Source organism: Amphiura filiformis, chromosome 10 (genome assembly GCF_039555335.1).
Source record: "Amphiura filiformis chromosome 10, Afil_fr2py, whole genome shotgun sequence".
In the NCBI taxonomy this organism is placed as follows: domain Eukaryota; kingdom Metazoa; phylum Echinodermata; class Ophiuroidea; order Amphilepidida; family Amphiuridae; genus Amphiura; species Amphiura filiformis.
Genome location: NC_092637.1, coordinates 11,772,759 through 11,796,732, shown reverse-complemented (window position 1 = coordinate 11,796,732; position 23,974 = coordinate 11,772,759). Strand labels below are relative to the sequence as shown.

General features: G+C 38.1%; 1 protein-coding gene across 1 annotated transcript; it reads right to left on the bottom strand.

The window, feature by feature from the left end:
- Positions 1–8,473: 8,473 nt before the first annotated feature.
- LOC140162501 (bifunctional coenzyme A synthase-like) lies at positions 8,474–23,011 on the bottom strand. The gene is made up of 9 exons (XM_072185741.1): positions 22,900–23,011; positions 19,545–20,200; positions 18,747–18,967; positions 17,547–17,678; positions 16,591–16,774; positions 15,546–15,695; positions 14,403–14,500; positions 12,423–12,569; positions 8,474–9,938 (listed from the first exon to the last, which is right to left on the bottom strand). The coding sequence occupies exons 2-9, from the start codon at positions 20,170–20,172 to the stop codon at positions 9,861–9,863; spliced, it is 1,638 nt and encodes a 545-aa protein (XP_072041842.1). The 5' UTR covers positions 20,173–20,200; positions 22,900–23,011; the 3' UTR covers positions 8,474–9,860.
- Between the last annotated feature and the right edge of the window lie 963 nt (positions 23,012–23,974).

The following is a 23,974-nucleotide window of genomic DNA, read 5'->3' as shown; positions in this document are numbered from 1 at the left end:
ACCATGGCATCCAGAAAAAAATAAATATTGATTGGTACACGATCCAGTGCAGGTGAGTGTCAAAAATCCCCGGAAAATAAATTTAATCACAGCGATGACTGAGGGCAGTCCACAGAATTAGAAGTTTACCCAGTCTATGTTTTGCTTGAGCACTGCGTCACTTGAATTTTAACGTACGGGATTGGAGACTACCAGCTAAAAACTTGGTCAGGTCAGAGGTTAATTGAACAGAATTATGATTAGTGCCGTAAGTTAACATGTAACAACTTTTCCCATGCACTTTTTTCATCTTTTGTGGCGATTTTTGCATACAATGCAGCATTATGGTTCTTTATAAGGACCTCTAGATTAGTTTGATGAACAATTTAGAGTGATTATATGTTATGTCTGGTTCCATACAGCAATACGCAGTATTGCTGTCTGGTTAGCAGGTACGAATAATTCCGCGTGAATTGAGACGTCGGAGCCGGCCAAACACAGAGGACTAGCCTACATCCCGTATCCTACTAGTACTATCACTCAAACAAGCAAATCTCTTCACAAATTCACTCACCTTGCGATCCTACATCATCAGTTGAAACAAACATCTAAGTTTCCAAAAACAACTTTGTCATTCCTCAAAACTACAAGTAGGCCTACTGTAACTTCATTAACCCTAACACTGACCCATGCTTTTTGGTATCGGAAGTCGAAGAAGATCCGAATTTTTCAAGAAGAAGAATTTTTGACTTGGCACCCCCGGGATTCGAACCTTTGACCCCCCGCATGCCAAGCGAACGATCGCGGACCGATAGCTGGACGGGTTATTGCTGCCTGGCCAGCAATTCCGTGAGCATATCACACTTAGGGTGATTGCGTCATCGCAGACCCTGGGATGCATGCATGAGCAGAATTTTTATTGTGGTATTTTGTGGTTTTTACTGGTGTTACATGTAGGGTTAGAAGACACTCTAATCTGGAAAAATACATCTTTTCTAACCCTAACAACACTGACCCATGCTTTTTGGTATCGGAAGTCGAAGAAGATCCAAATTTTTCAAGAAGAAGAAGAATTTTTGACTTGGCACCCCCGGGATTCGAACCTTTGACCCCCCGCATGCCAAGCGAACGAGCGCGGACCGATAGCTGCACGTGTTATTGCTGCCCGGCCAGCAATTCCGTGAGCATATCACACTTAGGGTGATTGCGTCATCGCAGACCCTGGGATGCATGCATGATCAGAATTTTTCATCGTGGTATTTTGTGGTTTTTACTGGTGTTAGGGTTAATAAAAAATTGAAACCCTACTATTACCCGTTATTGAAAATTTTGTTCGATTTATGTCAACCAAAAGAACGCAAGAGTCGAGTTCAGTTGACCAAAATGGTATCTGCTGCCTCCTGTCACCTCAGATATGACGTCAGTATCAAGCTGCTTATTAAATATTCATGAAAAGGTCACAATCGGTCACAATGAAAAGGTCAAAATTCATACATGAAAACAGCAATGCGGATATAGTATCATCACCGGGACTGAGAAATGCAACATTTTCAATGTTTGTACCGGGCAATTTCAGACACAGAGACTCCGCTGAGATTTCTACAAATTCGTCCAAAGGTAACCAAAGGGTTGGGGATCGCATTTTTAACTATCACTAAATGTTTCGGAATTGAGGTCGGCTAAAAGTAGACAGTTTCGGGGACTGTAATTGGTGTAGATGTCACATTTTGAACAGTGATTGAGCGATAAGTGACCAATTTGACGTTCAGCACAAGTGTTTATCTTTACTTTCACTGGTAAGTATAGATGTGTAATTTACTGACAAATCGATGCACTCAAACTGAGATGGCTCTTCGGTGCAAACTTAAAATAGGGCAGCATCAATAACGAAAATGTCATACCGATAAAATAAATGACACATCTGTTTTGCCCTTTTTTTAAGTTTGCCTCCGCCCTTCTGAATCTGATTTGATACTGTCCAACACTCCTTGGTTGCTTGGCAATGGTAGAAGTAAGCGGACAGGGTTGTGAGTGCGCAATGCTATTGATTACTCTCTTAGGTACTTGTGTAGTTTTGATTTGAAGGTTGCTTTGTTGTCTGTTGAGATTATGTTATATGGAAGACTGTTCCAGTCCACCACTGTCCGCGGAAAGAAAGAGTACTTGAAGCAATCTTTTCTGGCTTGTATTCTCGTGAATGTAAACTCGTTGGTGTAGCGGGACGGACGTGTCGTCGAGCGCAGGATTTTGTTTACCGGGATGGACAGGTGACCATGCAAAGCTTGATGTAATACTAGCAGTCTTCTCTCTTTTCTTCTCATAGCCAGCGGCTCCCAGTTCAGCTTGGAGATCATGTCTGATGGGCTGCTTGTGTATGAGTAGTCGTTGAAGACGAATCTAGCTCCCCTGCGTTGTATTTTGTCAAGATGAGAAATTTGTTCCTGGGTGTACGGATCCCACACGGTGGAGCTGTATTCGAGGTGGGGTCTGACGAGCGAGTTGAAGGCATTGGCTTTTGTTCTTCGTGAGCATGATGAAATGTTCCTTCTCAAGAAGCCTAGACTTCTGCTGGCTGCAGATTTAACTTTGTTTACATGGAGGTTCCACTTGAGATCATTTTTGATCTCAACACCCAAGTAAGTGTGACTGTTGGTTTCTTGAAGGATGGAATCACCAAGGTGGTATGTGTAAGGCAGTATATTCTTAGCATATGTCACTTTCATTACAAAACATTTTGCAGAATTAAATTCCATCTGCCATGCTGACTCCCACTGGCCGAGTTTGTCTAAGTCCTGCTGAAGTTGATCAGCATCTGAAGGTCCTTTGATGGTATTGTACAAAACGCAGTCATCTGCGAAAAGGCGAACAGACGATTTGATGTTTTTTGGCAAGTCATTTATAAAGAGTAGGAATAGCAGGGGCCCAAGACTGTCCCCTGCGGCACGCCTGAAACTACATCAACCCATTGTGAGCTATCACCACCAACTAAAACACGTTGCTTACGCTGGGTGAGGAATGATGAAATCCACCTATGAACATTCCCACGTATGCCATAATGATGTATTTTTTGCAAAAGTCTATTGTGCGCAACTTTGTCGAAGGCCTTGGAGAAGTCCATGATGATGACATCTGTCTCTTGTTTGTTGTCCAAGGCCTCCGACAGGTCATGGATTGTTTGGATGAGCTGGGATTCACAACTGTGCTTCCTACGAAAACCATGTTGCTCTTCACAGAGGATGTGGTGTTGATCTATACCTGATCTCATGTACCAATACCTTGTGTATTGGTACATGATTCGGCGGGTATACTTCAGCAATAGCGAATAAGTGGTCGTTTTTTACTCTTTTCAAAACGTCACATGTACACCAAATACAGCACCCGAAATGGTCTACTTTTAGCGTGCCTTAACTCCGAAACAGTTTAGTCAAAGTTAAAATGCGATCCCCAACCCTTTGCTTACCTTGGACGAATTTGCAGTATTTTCCGCTAGCTCCGTGTTGAAAAATGTCCGGTACTTGCCCGGTACAAACATAGAAATGGCCACATTTGCTTCAGTCCTGGTATGAATATTTCTTCCGTAATCCAATGGTTCCAACGTGGGCATCATGATGTTAGTCTCCTACACAACCAGATTGTGTCGGCCTGACGCTCGTCGATCCTAAAAGTGAGGACAGCGTGAGCTCTTACCTGCGTAAAAGTCTGTTCGACAAAGGCAATAAGGATGATTGACAGCGCCGTTCATTGGGCGGAGCCATTATATTACGTCATGACAGCAGACAGGTTGCGCTGTTCTCTGACCTTGACTGTTCGTCACGTAGACATACCGTGACCTGGGTACACATACAAAGCTGGGGGATGCGACTGCGGCCGCCATTTTGACACGCGGTATCTACTCTTCAGAAAAATTACTTTTGGTGACGTTTTATATCAAACAATTTTCGATAACGGATTTCTACTAGGATTTCAATTTTTTATTAATGAAGGTGCATGTAGCTTTGAGGAATAACACGGGATGTTTCGAGTTTTATTTCAACTGGTGGTGTAGGAAGGTGAGTGAATTCGTGAATGAGGCCGGGGATTGAGGTTTCGTTGTTTCAACGATCCGAAAATGTCTAATGACGCCATGTTTACATGAAAACATTAGCTGTTGCGAGGTCAGTGTCGTTGAATTCGTTACCTAAATTCCTTTCAGGATATTCTGATTTCACTTATTTATGATGTGTACGAAAATTCACCATATAAACTCAAAAGTGTGAATGCAAGCTGTTATTGCTGACAATAGAAACATTGTTGCAAAGTCATTAAAAACAGGTATGTATTACAGACGTACTTTGGCCGAAACGAGATACAGGCCAGTTAGGCAGTCTAGTGTTGATCCAGGTGATCCATCATGTTGGCGTGGAGGATGTGCTCGAATGTTTTGCAACATATGGACGTTAGCGAAACTGGGCGGTAGTTAGCAGCCTTGGTTTTATCACCCTTTTTGAAGACAGGACTTATGTTGGCTCGGAGCCAGTCTACTGGAAGCACACCAGAATCAAGCGATCTTTGGAAGATACCAGATAATGCTGGAGCGATCTCATGCGCATACTCCTTGAGTACTCTACCCGGGAGATTGTCAGGACCAGAGGCTTTTTTAGGTTTTAGTTCACTCAATAATTTTTCGACTCCTGCAGTGGAAATTGTGATCTCAGGCATGGGTGGAAATGGGTCTCCATCAATTCTGGGCATGCTGCTGTTATCCTCTCGAGTGAAGACCTTTTGGAACTGGTCGTTCAATACTTCTGCCTTCTGAATGTTATCAGAGATCAGTTCCCCTTTGTCTTTCAAAGTACAAATGCCAAAGGATTCCTGCTTCAAACTTTTTATGAAGCCCCAAAAATCTTTTGATGACGCTTCACAAGTACGTCTCACATAGCGCCTCCTGCTGAGTCCTGACCTGGACCTGGTCCCTTGGCCTTGCGAACTAGAATTAGATTTAGACCACGTCTGGGTAATTGCCATCACATGCATGATCGTGTGACTGACTTCATTTGCGCAAACGTGTGGCCTATCCTATAGTATATTATTACTCGAGAATCCTTGGGTTTACTGCAATTGATTATATTCAAGATTCAAGACTGTGTGTGACCAGCATGTAAGTCTGACGAATTTGGCAACTTTACGGAAGACAAAATCTCATCTGGCTGCAAAGCAGGTCATCAAATCATGATTCCACAAATATACTCACCTCGTGATCAAGCTGCTGAATAACCATGTCAGACAGGGTAAAAGCGCCCTGTGACAAAAAGAGAAAATCCAGTTTCTTCGCGAGAAAAACCCTCACAAAAGTGGGCTCCAGACACACGGAAAATTATCAACCCAAAATACAGCACCACCGTAGCCTATGAAAGGGCTCTCGTCATTGGACGGATTGAGTCATGTGATCGATTCAGGTCAAAGTGGCTGAGGAAACTCCCCGGTATGATCAGAGGGGGAAGGGAGGAGAGGAGAGGGGAGAGGAGGAAGTTGATTCTGATATTTTTAGAGGCTCGTGTCTTTTTTTTTTTTTTTGGGGGGCAATGGGGAGTGGTGCGGATTTTTAGAGAATTTTTTCCGAAAAGGGCTGGGGGGGGCAATTTTGTGAAAAGTGGACCTTCTTTCCAAAATGTGGACCAAAGCATACATTTGGGGGGGGGTTGGAAACTTATTTTATACTTTAATTAGCCACTCCCCCCAGCGTACAGGCCTGATAGCCCCCTAAAAAAAGTCTTTAAAAAGTAAGTCCGCCTAATCTTTTTATTTTTGATGGGGGGGAGGAGCGGGGCACAGTGTCATCGCCCCGATATCTCCATGGTAGAAATCGCATGGTAGGTTGAATCCACAGCCACGAAAGGTCATTTTATTCCGACCTTATCATCGAGACGCATATAATTAGCCAAGTGACCTGACTACGGCTATACTAACAATAGCCGGGGTAATTGATTTCTCGCTGTGTGAGTAAGCTTGTATACGACATTGCGGTCAATGGTCATACATACTGCCTCCACTCTGAGACGAATATACCTATGCACGCTGTAGTACAGGACCAACGCAATATAAAATTAGCGATTTTGGTCAGATTTTGAGTTCAAGACTCACGGCCGTTTCTCAAAGCGCAAACTAGCGACTATCATATATCTGTTCAACGCATATTTTCAAGTTTATGAGACCAGATCTGGTTTCTTGAGACGAAATCATTTACGGGAGATATTCATCATTTTCTAACCCGGTATCAGAAGATTTTCGTCTGATATCAAAATCGTGCATAGCAATTCACATGTATCGATCCCGGGTATTCATTTATAGTGTCTCTGCTGCACCAAATAATTAATAGCCAGGCGATGTCGGTGTGCGGCCGGGGCTCAGTGCAACTTTCTGTTCATTTTAGATCCTTAAACTTAACAATGAATAATCACCCCGATAGTGACATATTTATGAATTTGAATGAACTATAGCATGTAGGCCTATCCCGGGAGGCATATAGCAGTCAATTAGTTTCATTGCCAGTCTCAAATGGACGTCTCAAATCTAAACCTTGCACAACAATGATTTTTTTTAGAAAAGTGAAGTACTAGTATTTCAACCTTGAAATCATTTTTAAAACAGGTTTTTGTGTTTTTGGTTCGACCTGCTAAAAATTGTTTGCTGCTCAGCCAAAATTGATTTCCCCTTCTTCTTGTATGGGGGGGGGGGGGAAGAGATAATTATTGCACATCCCCTAAAAATCACCCATTTTCACCATATCAGACTCGGATTCCTATGCACTCTCTCTTTGTATATTTATAATCTTTTTCCTTCTTTGTAAGAGCACCCCCCCCCCATCTGCCTCCCATCAAGTTCATCCCAATACATGTATTAAGTTGATAGATTTAGCTCACTTTCTGCCACATTAACACCCCTTTACAAACTAAACTGCATGCATAATCACACAAAAATACACAGAATTCAATTTTGCATCTTGAATGTTTCATTTATTGTTTTTTCATTATCAAAAATAAGATTAATTATGTATTTTATTTTCAAACATCAATAAGCTACACTGTGTGAATGATTTATAAAATATAAATCACAGTGAACATAGCTATAAAAATCCTTTTATAGCAATCACTTTTCAGCATATAAATAATCACAATCAATACTATTCTATTCCCCATTCCAGAAAAATACAGCACTAATTGTTTGGGATTGAAAATATTTGTCCTGTTTTGCTAAGGGAAACGTTTAGTTAGTTCTAACTAACAATAAAAGTCAAATTTTAACATTTTTGCAATCGGAGGGAAAATAGGCCAAAAACATGCATTTTTGCATGTTTTCTTACAATTGTAGTCACAAAATTCTAAGACTTGGCACAAGTCTAAGGAATCAAAATATTGAGTATAGGCAAAGAGTTAGCTCATAATTTTAATATTGTAATTTGTATGTTATTTTTGATATTGGTTATGAAAAAAATTAGAAAATATGTTTTATGAAAATTAGAATGCATAACTTGAAATAAGTCTTTGTACAAGTCTTTGGTCTTGATTGTCACAAAATATTTTATTTCCAAAAATTGACTAAATATTAAAACTTGACTTTCATTGGATTTATAGGATTTAGCTATGTTTCATTTGGCAAAACTGGATAATATTTTTTTAATTTTAAAAAAAAAATTAGTGCTGTATTTTTCTGGAATAGCCGAGTAGTTTCCCTCTTCATTTACAGTTTTGTGTACCCTCCAATAGCTGATCTTGAGAGATCAACTACTGTAATTATCTCAACTACAGATACTCTGTAGCCTATATGTGACCCAATCTGATCCACTCGGGCTAAAGCCAGAAATTTTGAAAACTTGAGTTAATACCATTACTAACTTGCTCAGTATGGTACCTACAATTACTAATGTGGAATCCCCAGGTTGCAAAGTTATGAACCATTTATATGTACATTTTCTTATGCTTTTTTTTCTCCTCACTTTTTGCTCATAATTGTGACATGATCAAGGCGAATGAGTCACATGTCACCCCTGGTTTCTAAAGAAGACATTTAGAGCTTTCAAAAACTGAAAACCCCATGTTGACACGACTTTTCTTTGCAAAGTTACGTCAATTTATCAATCGCTAAAAACAATATAAACAAAAGAATTTGAACACTTTCTTTCCCAATATCTCAAAATCATTATTTCCCTTGATCATGTCACAATTTAGTTTCATTATTGCTGACTTTAGCCTGCATACAACTCAACTCTGCTGAGACGTCCAAGACCCACTGTTAGCTGCAAATTTCATTTAGAAAAGCTACCACATTGTTGTTTGCTCTCTGTATTCTTTGCAGTGACAAATCTCAATGAAATATGTGTTTCAATGGTGGCACATCAGCTTTGTAGCCTGTTATTGAACCACCATGATTGATATGAAATAATCATAGCTATGCACACAGAACTGTGCATGCGCATGTCCTTACTAATATAATATGGCACAGTAGCATGCGCAAAAAGGGGGGGACAGGGGGGCACAGGCCCTCCACTTTTGTTGGTCATTCAGCCGGGGGGAAATCGGGGGGAAATCAGACATACGCCCGCACCTTACACTCCTAATCAGACTCTATTCGGGGGAACTGACACAACCTGCCCCCCACTTTCAATGTGCTGCGCACGCCACTGATATGGCATGTCGATAGGCGCTCAGCAGGTATGATACGTGACAAGCATGCTAGTAAACTGGGGTGCTTATCCATTGAAAACACAGGAAACTATTTTACTTGTATGATAAAAGAATATATGTGACCAGCTCCAACAAAACCCGCAACAAGTAGCCAGACATGTTTTTAAGTTATATGCCTTTAAAGATGACATTCACATAAACAAAAATCAAATTTTGGAATTCTTAATTTCATGGTATTTAACTGTGGGACTAAGTGGACTTTCAAATCCTTCAAAGTACTTATCAATAAATAACATAACTATGATAATCCCTATTCAATCCTGTGTCATGCAGGAAACTAATTGGTATCATTTACAAAATTATCCATATTTTGAAAAGTATTGATGCTATTTATATAATAAAGAATTTTAAAAGAATACACATTTTAAAGCTTATTGTCTAGTGCATACATTTTTATTCAAATCACGAAATGTCAAAAATGCGACTTGTTCGTGGATTTGTTAGAGCGGGTCACATTATTATCCTTACATAATATGGAGCTGTGTTATTTCACAACTTTATAATTGCACCATTTCATCATCTTTTTACATTAACAGGCCGTCATTGTTGTTTACTGCCATTTTGCAGTCATAATTAAACCATCTCTGCATTTATGGATACTTATGGAATGATGGAACACACATGCTTACAACAGAAAATATTCAGAATACAATCGAGTAGTGAGACTAAGAGAACTGCCACAGAAATCTTGCATGGTAAATTGTGGAATAATAAAAAACATTGTAGTGTTGCTGCACTATGATCAGCTCGTAATAGGTGAGAATTATTGGTTTTTTGTTACTGCACAAATCATAAAGTCCCAACAATTCACAAAATCGCAAGTGACAATACGAAGTTTGCATAGGTGCTGTGCTCAGCTGTGTGTACACCATTCTATATCAATCCACAATGTTATGAGTCAAGCTACTATAAGCTGATCATAGTATAATAGCGTATCTCGTCTCAAGTTGAGAGTAACACCCTGTTGGATTTTGCAGTCGCAGATTCAAATCAGTGTATTTACATGGTTGCGCCGCCAGTGTATGGACAAATTGCCCTTCTATGTGTGGGCATATACCCTGTGGGATTAGGTTAGTGAGTGTGATTAGAATCTGCCACTGCAAAATCCAACATGGTGTTATGCTCATGAGGCAAACACAGCTTCATTCTATATTACTGATACTAAATCTTTGGTTGCTTTGGCCTTGGGGGAGATGTTTCTGATAATCTTTCTTGAAGAAGCTCCCATGCACTCTCAACCTGAAAAAACAAACAAAAATCAAGTTGGGTTAGGCAATAGAAACAAATTAGTTTGATTTTTGATCGACTATCGATGCTTGGTTGATCCTTATTATTTGTGAAATCATGATGAATTAACTATTGTTAATAGTTAAAAAATATGTAATTTTGCCTGTATTGATATTGACCAATATAAATTGTAAACAACATTTGCAAAGCTACATTTTGCAGAAAACCCCACTGAATTTGAACAACTAGTTCAAAAGATATATAAGCAATTAAAGTGTTTCCACAACAATAGGAAACAAAAGGAAATACTTCCTTTGTTATGATTATATCTCAAAATCAATATTTCTGACTTCCGACGGAAGTCAGAAATCACATCACAATTTAGCATTAATTCTAATTAATTAGATGATAGCTCACTAATAACAGGCATCGAAGCAGCATCGACGGTCGAACCAAAGTTAAAAACAATCTGGTTCTGGTGTCTTATTAAACAGGACTGTGGGTATGTAAGATAACAGTTCACTGATTAACCATTAACCAATCAACTTCAAGCAACCAACACATTAGTCGATCATCAACCAGTGTCCGAAATAAGGAAAATCTGGAGGTTATCCCGAGGATAACTAAAGCATAAATTCTGCTTGTCCTCAATACATTTTGGTTGTCCCCATAATGTGTCATACTTTTGGAGGTAAAATATAGTGGTTGTCCAGGGGATAAGTACATAGCTCAATATGGTTGTCCCCAGTGATTTTTGGACAAGAGGATAAGTACTTATTTCGAACACTGTCATCAACAATCCCATTGATTGATCAATCAATGAATCAATCAAACAAGTAATAAATAAAACACAAAACATCTATCTAGTAAACCAGGGGTAGCGCTAACTTGCGCCACGGGGTCAAAGGCGCTTTCTTTCAGTTTTTGGCACACAAAATTACCATTTAGAGTTTGCTAAAGGGTCATTTGAACCCTTTATTTCTATCGTTTTGGATCCATAGTTTCACAAAATTAACACATTATACCCCCTTCCTGTTGTTGTGATGACCCAACAGCTGATTTTAAGGGGGCTGTTAGCTAAGAAGGCATTTTTGGCTATTTTGGACTTTTTGGATAAACAATCATCACTGGTGTAAACCTATAACAATTCTCAACTCAAAAATCTATTTTTTTTGTCGCTTAGTTATTCAAGTTTTTCAGAAAAATTAAAACAACAATGAGTCTCAAACCACCAATATTTAACTGTTTGAAGCATAATAAAGAGAAGTACAGAGCCCTTTTTCACAAAATTTGCTCCGTTTTTGTTTTTGAGACGTCTTAAGATTGTGTTTATGCGAAAATTTCAAAATTTGGCCATGTTTGGGAAAAAATCACCATATTTCAAATTTGGAGGGGTTTTGTTTAAAAAAGGGCTTTGTACTTCTCTAGATCTACTTAAAATACACCTTTCTGCCAAGTTTCAAGTCATTTGGACTTATAATGGCTGAAAAAAAACTTGAATTACTGATAAAATTACCATTTTGAAATAAACCCATTTTAAAAATGACTAATAATAGCCAGGTGAGGAATTATGAAATATAGTATAAATATACTAGAATATAAATTTGTTGAAGCGAAAATAATAATAAAGTATATATAAATAATAATAAAGTATAATAAATGTTAAATTATGATTGTAATTGCCAGGTAAATATTTTTGTTAGTAATTCTTTTACATATCGCACCTTGAAAAACATTAAAATTCAAATGCATCATTGGATAAGAATAGGAAACGAACGAATGTTACCATATTTCTCAACACCTTGTTCACTTCAAATAGCCGAAACTTGGCAATGCAACATCTGATTTTAATGGGATAAAAAATATTTTAAAGCTAAAACTCTGCTGAATTTAATAAGTAGCAAAACTCAAATTACACATATATGCTCATTTTAGTCATTTTCTTAGCTAACAGCCCCCTTAAGAACTCCGCTATTAGTGACCATGTAGCCAGGTTAGGGCTAATCATAATATCAATTGGGGGAGTCAAAAATCTTTGAGAGATGGAGTAACAGAAAAGCAAGATAGATCAAAGAATCAAATCAGATAGGAAAAGGGGGCGAAGAGTAATAAACAGAGATAAAGGGGTCTACAATCTAAGTCACATTTATGATTCACTGTTGGAGACTGCTAGCAAGACTAACATCACTACTGGAAGTGACATTTTCCCACCAGTCAACAGCTGTTGGATCATCACAACAACAGTAAGCTTCAAAAAAGTCAGTGTTTCACTGACAAAACTGTCAGCAAGAAAATAGTTTCTTCAATTAGTTTTGACAATTCAAAAACTCTTTAATTTGTTAATTACCAAACCTGATGAACCTGTTTCAAGAATTAAGTGATGAAGGCAAGCTGCTTGTAACAACAGAGAAGATGAGAAAGCTCTTCTCCGGTAACAACACCAACAAAATGTTCTGCACCTTACCATATTACATCAAAATTTGAGTGAATATTTACCTGTTTTTGTGTGACTTCGGGTTCCCATAGAGTAGACAGTACAACATTGGCTTGGTCAACTCTTGCCTGGTTGCTGATCTGAGATTCTATCCGTTGGCGAGCTTTCTCTTCGGGTATAGAGTCCCGATCAGTAATTCTTCTCAACGCCTGATAAAAGATAAATGCAAGTGATATATTTTATATTTCTGACTTCTGAGAGTCAAATAGAAGATGATTGTAGCCTTTACTAGATGAGACCTTTTTCAGAAACCCATACAAGTTATTGTGGGGTTCACCAGTCCTTCAGTAATGGTATTTTTTAGGCCACAGTATAAGAGCCCATATCTAGGAAGGGGTGTAAATCGTGGCATGAATATAATTATTGTTGATTTCATATTTACTTTTCTCGTTGATAAGTATTCATTCGTTCATTTATTCACTCGCTTGCTCACTCACTTAATCAATCATTCTCTCACACAAAAGTAACACAATTTCAAGATTGGAACTACTACAAGAATGAAATTTGAAATTTTGATAAACTTTCCAGGACTTCAACACAATTTTGATAAAGTTATGCATATGATGAGGTACTACTCAAAATTTATAGCAACATTTCAAATACAACATGGGGACTTCTGGTAAATTTTGATATGCTGTGCCAGAGTGTTTTACAATAAAGTCACACTTTAACCCTAACACTACTAGACCATACAAAACAATACAGTACAAAGCGACTGCAAGAACATGCATGCCACATGATCCGATTGCGCAATCCTGTCATATGCACGAAAAACGTTGGCCAGGCAACTGTCACACGTGTGGCTATCTATAGCTGTTCTGCTGGTTGGCACCCAAGGGGTCGGTGGGTCAAATCACCAATGGGAAAACAAATTTTCTCTCTTCATCTTCTTTCTTGCTTCCTTCATTTTTTCTTTCCATGTAGGCAAAAATTGGGTTGGCAGCCGAGGTTAATTACATCCCAGGACTAGAAAGACTTCATTTGAATCATTGCAGCACAAATCAATTTTTCTTCAATTGGGCCATTCCATTTAAAATTCACACTCCCCCTTGGAAGATTTTGGAAATATCTTCCACAGGGGGAGTATGAATTTCAAATGGAGTGAACACATTAGCATTTAGCAGCTCTATTTAAAACTCACCCTCCCTCAATGAAAGATTCAGGTTCAATCTTTCTCAGAGGGTGTATGAAATTCAAATGGAGCTGCTTTTAAAGGGGTGGGGTATGAACCTTTGGACAGTATTTATTGTGGGACATTATTGTGAGCACATCAGACATATCGAATTGCATTCTGAATACGAAGAATGTCCTTCTGATATCAAATAATTTTGATGTTTTGAAATTCGCTACACATTTTATGGCAAATGAATAAAAATTGATATTTTTGATATTTAACAGTACTCGAAGTAAACTTTATCAATCTGCTAATATGTACTTATTGTGTATGTAGGTGGGATGAAAAGCCGACGATCAATTGAAAATTTTGACCTTTCGTATTAAAGATATGGATCTTTTTCCCAAAACACACAAAAAAATTAGGTCTTTTTGGGAAAAAAATCCATATCTTCAATATAAAAGGTCAACATTTTCAATTGATCGTCGACTTTTTCCCAGCTACATACACTTTAAGAATATATCATTAGATTTATAAAATTTACTTGAGGATTGTTCTATATCAAAAATGTGAAAAAAAAAATCAAATTTGAATAATTTGTCATAGAATTAATATTATATCGTGAATTTCAAAAATGAAAATTATTTGATATCAGAAAGACATTCTTCGTATTCAGAATGCAAATCGATATGTCTGATGTGCTCTCATGTCCCACAAAAAATACTGTCGAAACGCTCAAAATGCTCATTCCAGATCCCTTAATGTGCTCATTCCATTTGAAATTCATACTCCCCCTGTGGAAGATATTTCCAATATCTTCCACTGGGGAAGTGTGAATTTTAAATGGAATGGCCCATTAGATCCTTACCTCATCCTTGGGTATGACACACACCCATATTTCATTGACAAAATCCTGCCATCCAGCCTCTAGTAGTACTGCTGCATCTAGAACGCATACATTATGTCCTGCAAATAATCATATTGAATTATTACGCTTTCACATATGTCAAATTAGGAAGGGCCGATGGCAGAGAAGATATCTTACCCTTCCCAGAATCCTTTGCAACTTGATACATTGCCTCATTACATCAAATGACACTGCTCATGACTCTGTACAGGTTCCCTTAGTTTTGATGTTAAGCATGGGTTGATAGTCAAGAAATAAACATAATTTGGAAGATATGGATGTCCTTTGTTCATTGAGGAATTTTTTGTCACCATCAACCCATGTTGTACTAGATGGCAAATCAGTACAGAAAATTAAAATGACAGAAATGCATTATGGGAGGTGTAAGATATCTTCTCTGGGCCGATGAATGGGCAAAAAACTAGCTAAAGCCACAGACCACCTCGGCCCAAGACCTTAGGCCATCTTAATTAAATAGTTTGGCCCAAATCTCTCTCATGCGTTAGTAAAATAATGCACATTATGCTTTTTTCCTTTTTAATTATTGAAAAGAAAACATTGCAAGTCAATTCATATTTCCTGCCCCCTCCCCTCTAAAAAAGCATGGAGGTTAATTTCTTTGTTGTTAGTTTTGTGGCACTATACATATGTGACATGGTATATCAAAAGGAGACACTTTTGGGCAGGATCGTAAATGGTGAAATAGCAAAAAATCTGACCGAGGGGTGATTTTTTCACAATTTGGGTTTGTTGCAAATTTGTGATGTTAAAAATGTTTAAACCATTGTCTGATAGTTTAAGACCGGAATATAACTGGCATCTTGTATTTTTTCAGATATTTTTCAATGTACACATGCATGTACATAATTGTCAATAGTATTTTTAAAGGCCGATATCCCAATTTCCAATTTTATAATACCATAACTTACAAACTCAATATCTTCGCTTAGGAATGTCCCGATTTCATTGGGGGGAAAATGGCGTTGTATGTAAAACACTCAAAATTGGTAATTAAACCTGCCCAAAAGTGTCTCGTCCGGGACCACGTCACATACATTGCATTGCATTCTCAATAAACATATTTTTCTCAACTTTCTTGCTTACCCTTTGAGGTCAACTGTTGTATCTGTTCCTTAGCCATCCGTGCAATCTCAGGCCAGACAATCTGGTTGAGGACTTCTAAGCGGGACTTGTCAGCAAAGACTTTGGCACCAAGAGCTTTCCTGTTGATCAGACCATCAGCCCCGACCACATCTGTGATAAGAGTCAGACATACTTTTGATGAATACTGTACTATTTACACGGTTAGCACTGTCCAGTGGTGTAGTAGCCAAAGGGGGCAAGGGGAGGCAGCTGCCCCCCCAAGTCCTTCCCCTCTTTCCCCCTGTGGGATGCTGGTAGCCCTGATATTTAAAATTTTGGGCTTTTTTGTACTTTTTAGCCCATTTTTGACAATAAAGTTGCTTTGCCCCCAGCCCCCCCCCACCCCCTTTGCCCACTGTCTGAAAAAGTACTGGCTATGCCACTGGCACTGTCCACTGGTGTTCAGTGCAGACATTATCCTATTCTTGGGGTCCAAGCATGCCTTCTTTCTTCTGATTAGAATAATTTAGATAATAGAGTTTTGGAAATAAATCTAACACTGAATTTACTTTTTGCAACTTTGTAATGTTGCACTTGGAACCATGAGCCTTCATCAACTGCATTTTGCATTAGGGTTTCAGACAGACTATTAAATTAAGATGGCCATATGGATATCACATATTATTGGTTCAAATGATTAGCTAACTTATCATAATTGATAAAAGCAACTCTGTTCTACAATGAATACAAAACATGTAGTATTCAGTACTTTAACTCACTTTGACCATACTCGGTCACAACTTGTTCATAAGCTTTCATCCCAGGCCCATAGGCCTTGTGGCATAGCTTATGACCAGGGACAGGCGATTTGCGGGGAAAAAATAGCAAATTGCGCGGAACTCTTTTTTCAGTGCAAATCATGTATCCCTGCCCATAGATAAAAAATAGCCAATTGCGTGGCATTGCGCGGAAAAAAAGTTCCGCGCAAATCGCCTGTCCCTGCTTATGACAATTGATAGCTCTGTCCAACAATGAATACTAAACATAGTACTCAACACTTACTCACCTTGACCAAACTCTTTCACAACTTGTTCATAAGCTTTCATCCCAGGTTCATATGCCTTGTGGCCTAGCTGATCACAATTGATAATAGCAGCTCCTAGTTTTTCCAATCTCTTACACACCGATGTCTTGCCACTCGCTATTCCTCCAGTTAGTCCTATTATGTACGGAGAAGTTGATTGGTGATCCTAATAAGGTATACAGAAAACAATTGTTTGTTTTATAAATGTTCAGGAAATGTGAAAAGAAGTTTGTGTTAGACATTCAGTTTTTATGCTGAATAAAATTTCACATGGATATGGTTAAGTTTTTACTATCCAAGTGCGGCCAAACCCTATGGGATTTTACTTCTAGAAAAATTGTCTAACCAAAGACTTCCACGATTCTGTGCACTTTTGTACAGAGATTGTGTAGATCCTTGATTGAGTGTGTTTACAAAATTTACACACTGAGACACACTTGTTAAGAGCTTTGACTGCCGAGTGCCAACGGACCCTATGCCCTTCCTTACCGAGGATGTTTATGAGTATAATGTTCTAAATCAACTAACCTCTGTAAGTATGATGATAAATGCATGAGGTACTCTACTTTGCTTTCTCTGAGTGACAATCCAACATGGCAGTTACCAAAGCATTTAGGCACAGGGCTATTCTTTGGAAAAAGTACACCCAAAGCTGTGACACTCATTTTCAATACCTGTATAAAAAGTGAAATCACTTCTGCCTCACTTCACTGGTATTTGGTGAGTTTTAGCCGAAAATGTATGTATGTGTGCAGACTGCTATGCTTGTGCACTGCTTCAAGAGCAAAATAGACTTACTCATAATTTTGTTTGCTATAGGCTCAATCATACTTAGTTCCAGATCTTTGATTACAGATTACGATTATAACTCAATTACGCTATATGATAATCATCAGTCTTGATCTAAGTCTAGCATTCCTACATGTATGTACACCTACCTGTGGAGCTCGTAGTAGTGTTCCAAGTAGCCTTATTCTCTGTGATGAGCTGCTAATCTTAGTTTCTTCATGAGAAGCATGACATGTATCATCTACTATGTCTATCACATGGACATCAAGTTGACTCAAACCCTGAAATAAAAAAAAAAAAAGAAAATGACAATTCAAGGGTTGATTTTAATAGCCACTGGCCCGCTGGTCCTGGCCAATAGTTTTCTCATCGGGCCAGGACATTTTCCGTCTGGATGGCCCAGTGAGCCAGTTGGGATTTTGGCATAATTATGAATTTATGACATGTTTACAAATATTAGGAACACAATGAAGTAGAATCTGGGCCAGTGGATTTGCCCTTGGGCCAGCCTGAAAACTTCTCAGCTGGCCCGAAGGCAAGCTGATTATTGCTGCTTATGTCTACCCTGGAACATGTCTGTATTGTGAATTGGACATAAACTTTGTCCTTATGAAACAAATGTCTTAATATTTTGTTAAGAACAGGTTTGCTGTTTCCATGGTTATGGTTTCTTTTTTATATCATGCTTGTTCCAAAAATGCAACAATCTGACATTAGAAGGTGGCGGGGTCCAGTTTAGCAAATTACTTATTGTCCTTCAAATGACTGTGCACAGAAAAGGTAACTCCACTTTTTAATTCTGAGGCATCCTGAAATGTTTCTGAAACAACCATTATAGGGACTGCTGCTCCCTCAATAGGTTTCAAAATGGGTGATTTGTTGTTGTTAACACTAGCAACCAATCACACTAGCGCGCAATCATGCCATCTTCAAATACGGCATTCTACATGCACGTAAATTGTTTGAATGCATTGCATGTCACAAAATACAGTCAATGTAAAGCGTATTTTATACTACGTCACAAGACGCTGTCATGATACTTTTTTAATAACCTGTATTTGCACCCTAAAAGTAGGCCCTACCCCTACTTTTTTTTTCTTTTTTGCAAAAAATAATAAAATTCTGTTCCCAGAATGTTTTGAAAAATAGGGGTGGGCTTACCTCATGGTGGGCTTATACCCGGGTGGTTGTGATAAAAATAAATAAATTTAAAAAAAAGAAGAAAAAAGTTCCAAAGCCTTTATCAAACGAAATTTACAGCTTAAAAAGTAAAAAAAAAATCCCTACCTACCTAACGTAATTTTTTTTTTTTACTTCAATCAAAAAAATCTTTTTTAGGCCAAAGTTACCTTCTCCTTTCTGCGTTTATTTACAGCATCTCCTCCCTTCCTAGTCTCTTCACTGACTACGATACCACCCATGTCAGGTACAACAATACTAGGACCAAATGGGTCTGTGATAGGTACAACTGAGTCGTCAAAGAGAATGTGTGGCTTGACATCTTGGATGTAGTTTCTGACATCAGTGATGCGGGTTTCTACTGGTTGGATCAATTCACACAAGCTTTTACCTGCAATAAAGAAAAATAAATTCTACAAAAATTAAATTTTAGTATACTAGTAAAGGAAGGTGACCTGATATATTTGGAAAATCAAATTCTTTAAAACTTATGTATAACATAAAATGTTGTCCCTTTCAAGCATTCATGCAAAAAGAACATGTACATGTTCCTTGTACATTTTGTAAATGCAACTAATTCCTTATGGAATTACTGACATATAATAAAGCGTGAAACTGGTAGTCTACTGTGTTTCTTAACTGATAATCATCATGATCATGTAATAAATTGATATCAAATGAAAGATCCTCTCTTTCTCATTCTATACTGAAATTAGGAGTTCAAATTGGTACATTTGTGAAGATATCATCAAAAAACTGTTGAATTAGTCTCAAATGTGGTAAACCACAGTCAAGACTAACAAGGGCTCATATGCTGTGTAACAGGCCTACACTCTACACTGTGTGTATCCAGATAGTTCTCAACCTGTGCACACATAGCAAACTCAATATTGAGGAAATAAATATTGCATGTATGTGGCCTTCCTAATTATTTGCAACCATCATCTAATACCTGCAATTGTACTTACTTTCTAGCATCGGTCCACTTGTGACTCCGATGGTAATTTTACGTTCTGACCTCATGATTGACTCACTCAGCAGAATTTTATGTCCAGCATGTACATGATCAAAAGTCCCTCCAAGTACAATATGGCCATACGTCTGTAGCTCCTCTGACTTCGGTAAAGACCAATCCATTCCTGATAAATTATCATTACTTGATGTTTTCCAATCGGATTCCTTCAGAAATTCCATTTTTGGAAACGGTTTTAAAACATAGTTTCCCTCCATAAATGTTTTGAAATTATCATTGTTTTGATTTACACAATCAGTTAGTATAAATTCAACTTTGTTTTGTAGCGTGCGTGGATACACCAAGGGTTCTGTTGGTTTACCCACATTACCAAGCAAGATACGAATATCAAGGCGACTACAAAGATTAGCAGCACCGGTGTGAAGTCGTGTGACTGCTGCACATAGGTCAGTAGTAGGAGTCACACGTAGGAAATTAGACTCTGTCTCAGATACGTAGTTCGGCTGGAGATGTACATAGAGTATTTTGTCTACTTTGCCGGCAGCGTAGTGTAGGATTGGAGCAATGCGGTGTGAGAGTTGGTTTAGTGGTGCTGTGAGCACTAAGAGACCAGTAGTAAACATGATGGTGAGATGACTACAGGGACCAAATCTGTATTGGAAATAAATAAAAGGGTACGCAAACTTTTAATGTGACAATAACTACTTATTTTTCTCTTGCATTGCATATCACGCTAAATAAGATACATGTAATATACTACAATGTAGGATAAGCAAGACTTTGTTTTAATTATTTAATTATTATGAACAGACTCAAATACTCCTGAAAACAGGGATAGGTTTTTAGGTTATAAATTTTGGTAACATTCGGCTGTTATTTTAGGTAAAAAAATCCATAAACATGGGTGGTTTCAGAGTTCATGCAGGACACCCCTGTCCAAATATAAATTCAAGTAGGGCCTACAGTACCTTGGGGTTGGAACGTCAAATTTCAAGATAGTAGAAGAAATTGATTACATTACATAATACCAAAATCTCATCCAGAAAGAGGAAAATTGGGGAGATGAGGGCGAGGCTGTCGATTGGGTAAGCTTTTAAGAGTGAGGAACCTTAAAAGGTTCCTCACTCTCAGTTATGGTTACTCTCAGTTATGGTTACCGGTATTTATGTATCTATCACTTCTATGACGTATTATACAACCCCCCGGGAAAGGTGCGTCATGGGTGGGTCATTTACAGTCAAATTGTTGATGCAGGGTATAGTCAAGGAAGCCACTGGTCAGTCACAACATTAAAGGGGGTAACCATATTGGCTTTGGATATGGATTGTCTTTAAACTTACATACGATATCAAATATCGTACCCTTTATGCAGCTTTGTGAAAAAACAAGAGCATTTTTAGCGCGAATATAAATAAATTTAGCCAAATTTGCAATTGCATTTTGAGCAGGCAAACAACAACATGTGCCGTAATTCCCATTGTGCATAATTATGCGGCAGTGCGTGCGTGGTTGCACTGACAACTACATGTACATGTATTACACATTCATGACATTTTTATACCATTCTTCACAACCAGTTTTGAAGGGGTGGCATAACCGTGGCATGCTCTGTATTATCAATTCCTCTTACCGGTTCTTGATAGATTTTTGTGTATCAATACTACCAAATAAGCCAATATCCAAAGCAAAACAGATGCTCTGTGACGACAATAGGCCTATGCTGCAATATCTGTACGTTGAACAGAAAATTCAAGCTGCATTTTCCAAGCTGCGTTTTGAGCTCTTTTTTGCATCTATGCAGTACCGATTCAGAAATATAAGCAAACAAAATATATTTCCTCTTCCAATGAGAGTAAAAAAGGTTTGGGATTAAAAATGGATATGAAAAAGAAACCTGCCACCGCTGGGGATTGAACCCAGACCTGGCATTCAATGCTATAGCGCTCTTAACCGATTGTGGCACAGAGTCAACTGTAAATACATTGGGAATTTTAGAATCTATATAATACCATCTTGGAGCCGAGTCTCTTCAACAGTCAAAACAGTTCGCTCTTTCCACACAAGAAATGTTTGTGTGAATGACACGAAACCAAACTAGCTGTTGAGGAGACTGATAATTTATTGCGATCTCATTCATGATGCCCTGCCCAAAAGTCCGTAGTGGTAGCCACCATGGTTGCTGTTTTTGCATGATTTCTCCAGAATCTCTCGATTTGAAACGTAAAAAATTTCAGGAGAGTAATGAGAAAAATACGATCTCTTGTGATACCAAAAACTCATCAACAATGAAAAAAAATCAGGGGGATGATGTTGTCGACTGGGTTACGGACCTTAAGACATAGGCGGGTCAATGTCATTGTCAGTCATTTTAGTCCTGGGTGCGTCAAATGTCCGTCATCAGGGGTTTCCCTAGCTTTCAAAAGCAACATTTCAAAACTCGATCGTAAGTACGATGAGACCATGACACGTCCATAATAATTGTTTATTAATTGGTTAATAACTGTGTATCTGTAATTTTAATTTGGAAGGCATTGTGAAAAATATAAACATAAATAATCGGTGAGAAAATTTGCGGCTAGACTTAGCTTCAACTTACTACAGTAAAATTAAGTATTTCTTGGTCAAACTGGAACATGCGCGTTGCAATTAAAGCGTAGGTATGCCAGGTGAATTCAAATTTGCCATCAAACTGCAACATTTTATATATCAAATTAAAGCCCTTGAGTAAAGAAAGAAAAAACTGAATTTAACCTTTTTGTCATAGCACTTTCCGTAGCAAAGAAAGTTATATCTTGTCAAAGATTGACTTTCATCAAAAAGATTCTGCTGCCAAAATTCCCCAAAATGGCATTTCGAGGGTGTTTCTAGATCTTCTTAGACTAGTCTCATTAAATGATAGCAGCTTTTTTTAAATGGAACTGTTATCAAAATCCCTCTATAATTCCATATGCGATTGTCTCATCACCATAAAAAATCATATATTTGGGTCAAGTGAAGTATAGAAAACATATTTATGTAGGTTTCCTTGTCCTTGACCTACCTGTTCTTTTAAATTTCTATGACATGTAAAATATGTATTGTGTTCTAGGCGAATTTGGTTGATTAACAAATGTGTTAATTAAGGTTTGTCTGGCATACCTACTAAGCGTACGCAATGTAAGGCGTGTGTATGTGTTTATCGCGGAACCACTAGCATTTACAGTGTTCCTGTTTGGCCAAGAAATACTTAATTTTACTGTAGTTTTAACAAGTTTTTATTAAGCTTACAATGCTAGACGATTTAGTTTTTAATCTTCTGAAGCGATTGCTAAGAATGTAAGCAAGCAATACACAGCTTGACTAAAACTTACCTTTATAATTAATAAAACAGATATTCAAAATTATATCCGCCTGTTTTTAACAACATTTGCAGAGATTTTTCACACTAAAAAAATCTTGCTTGCTTGCGTCCCGACTGTTTTGACTAATCACAGCGCGTACACTTTAATGATTGGCAAAGCCCGTCTCCTTTTCATGATGGGCGTGGCAACCAAACTTTCGAAAATAAACTTTTTAACTTTTTAATTTTTTTTAAAAATTTTAACTTTTAATAAAAGAACCGGGGCACCGGGGGGAGAACGTGCCCCCAATCGATCTGAAATTTAAAAAAAAATCCCATAGGAAAATTGCCGAAAAACGGCTTGTGGACCCCCATCAGAACCGGTGCCCCCCCATCAGAACCGGTGCCCCCCCCTCCCCCTCTCCTCATCATGGTCGGTGCCCCCAAATGTGATGACCCACGCTACGCCATTGAAATAAACAAAGATTTTCAAAACAAAAACTTATATCCATAGGCGAAGACAGGGGGCGGGCGGGGGAAATATTTTGGTATGGTCCATACAATCATTCCCCAATGTTGACGCCAGTCGCCAGTATGTGGTTTTCTGACCAAATTAACCTCATATTTGGCTATTTTAGTCCCAAAAGTTCAAATTTTCGCGCGCATTTATTCCACTTTTGCATCATATTTATTTAATCAGTTTAGCTTCAATATGGTAAAATTTTTGCCATTGACTTATTCTGTCGCCAAAAGGTGTTGCATTCATTATAGGGTAGCTGCAGGTAATATGGGACAGCAGGTAATATGGGACACCTGTTTTCATTTTAACAAAAAGTAGCTTAGAGAAGGTACACACTTTAAGTTGATTTGTTAAGTGTTTAGAGACATCAATTGTGCTTCTATAAATGCAGTTTTGGAGTCTGTGTATCAAACTCTTGGAAATCAATGCCAAAAGAGTGAAATTGCCCAAAATTTACGTCGTTTTTTTGGCCTGATATAAAATCAATGACGCCACATTTTATGATTGTGTATCCAAATACTCTGGTACTGAGGGTGCATTTGTCACTTTTCATGATCTTTAGGTGATGGGTTAAGCTTATCAGCAG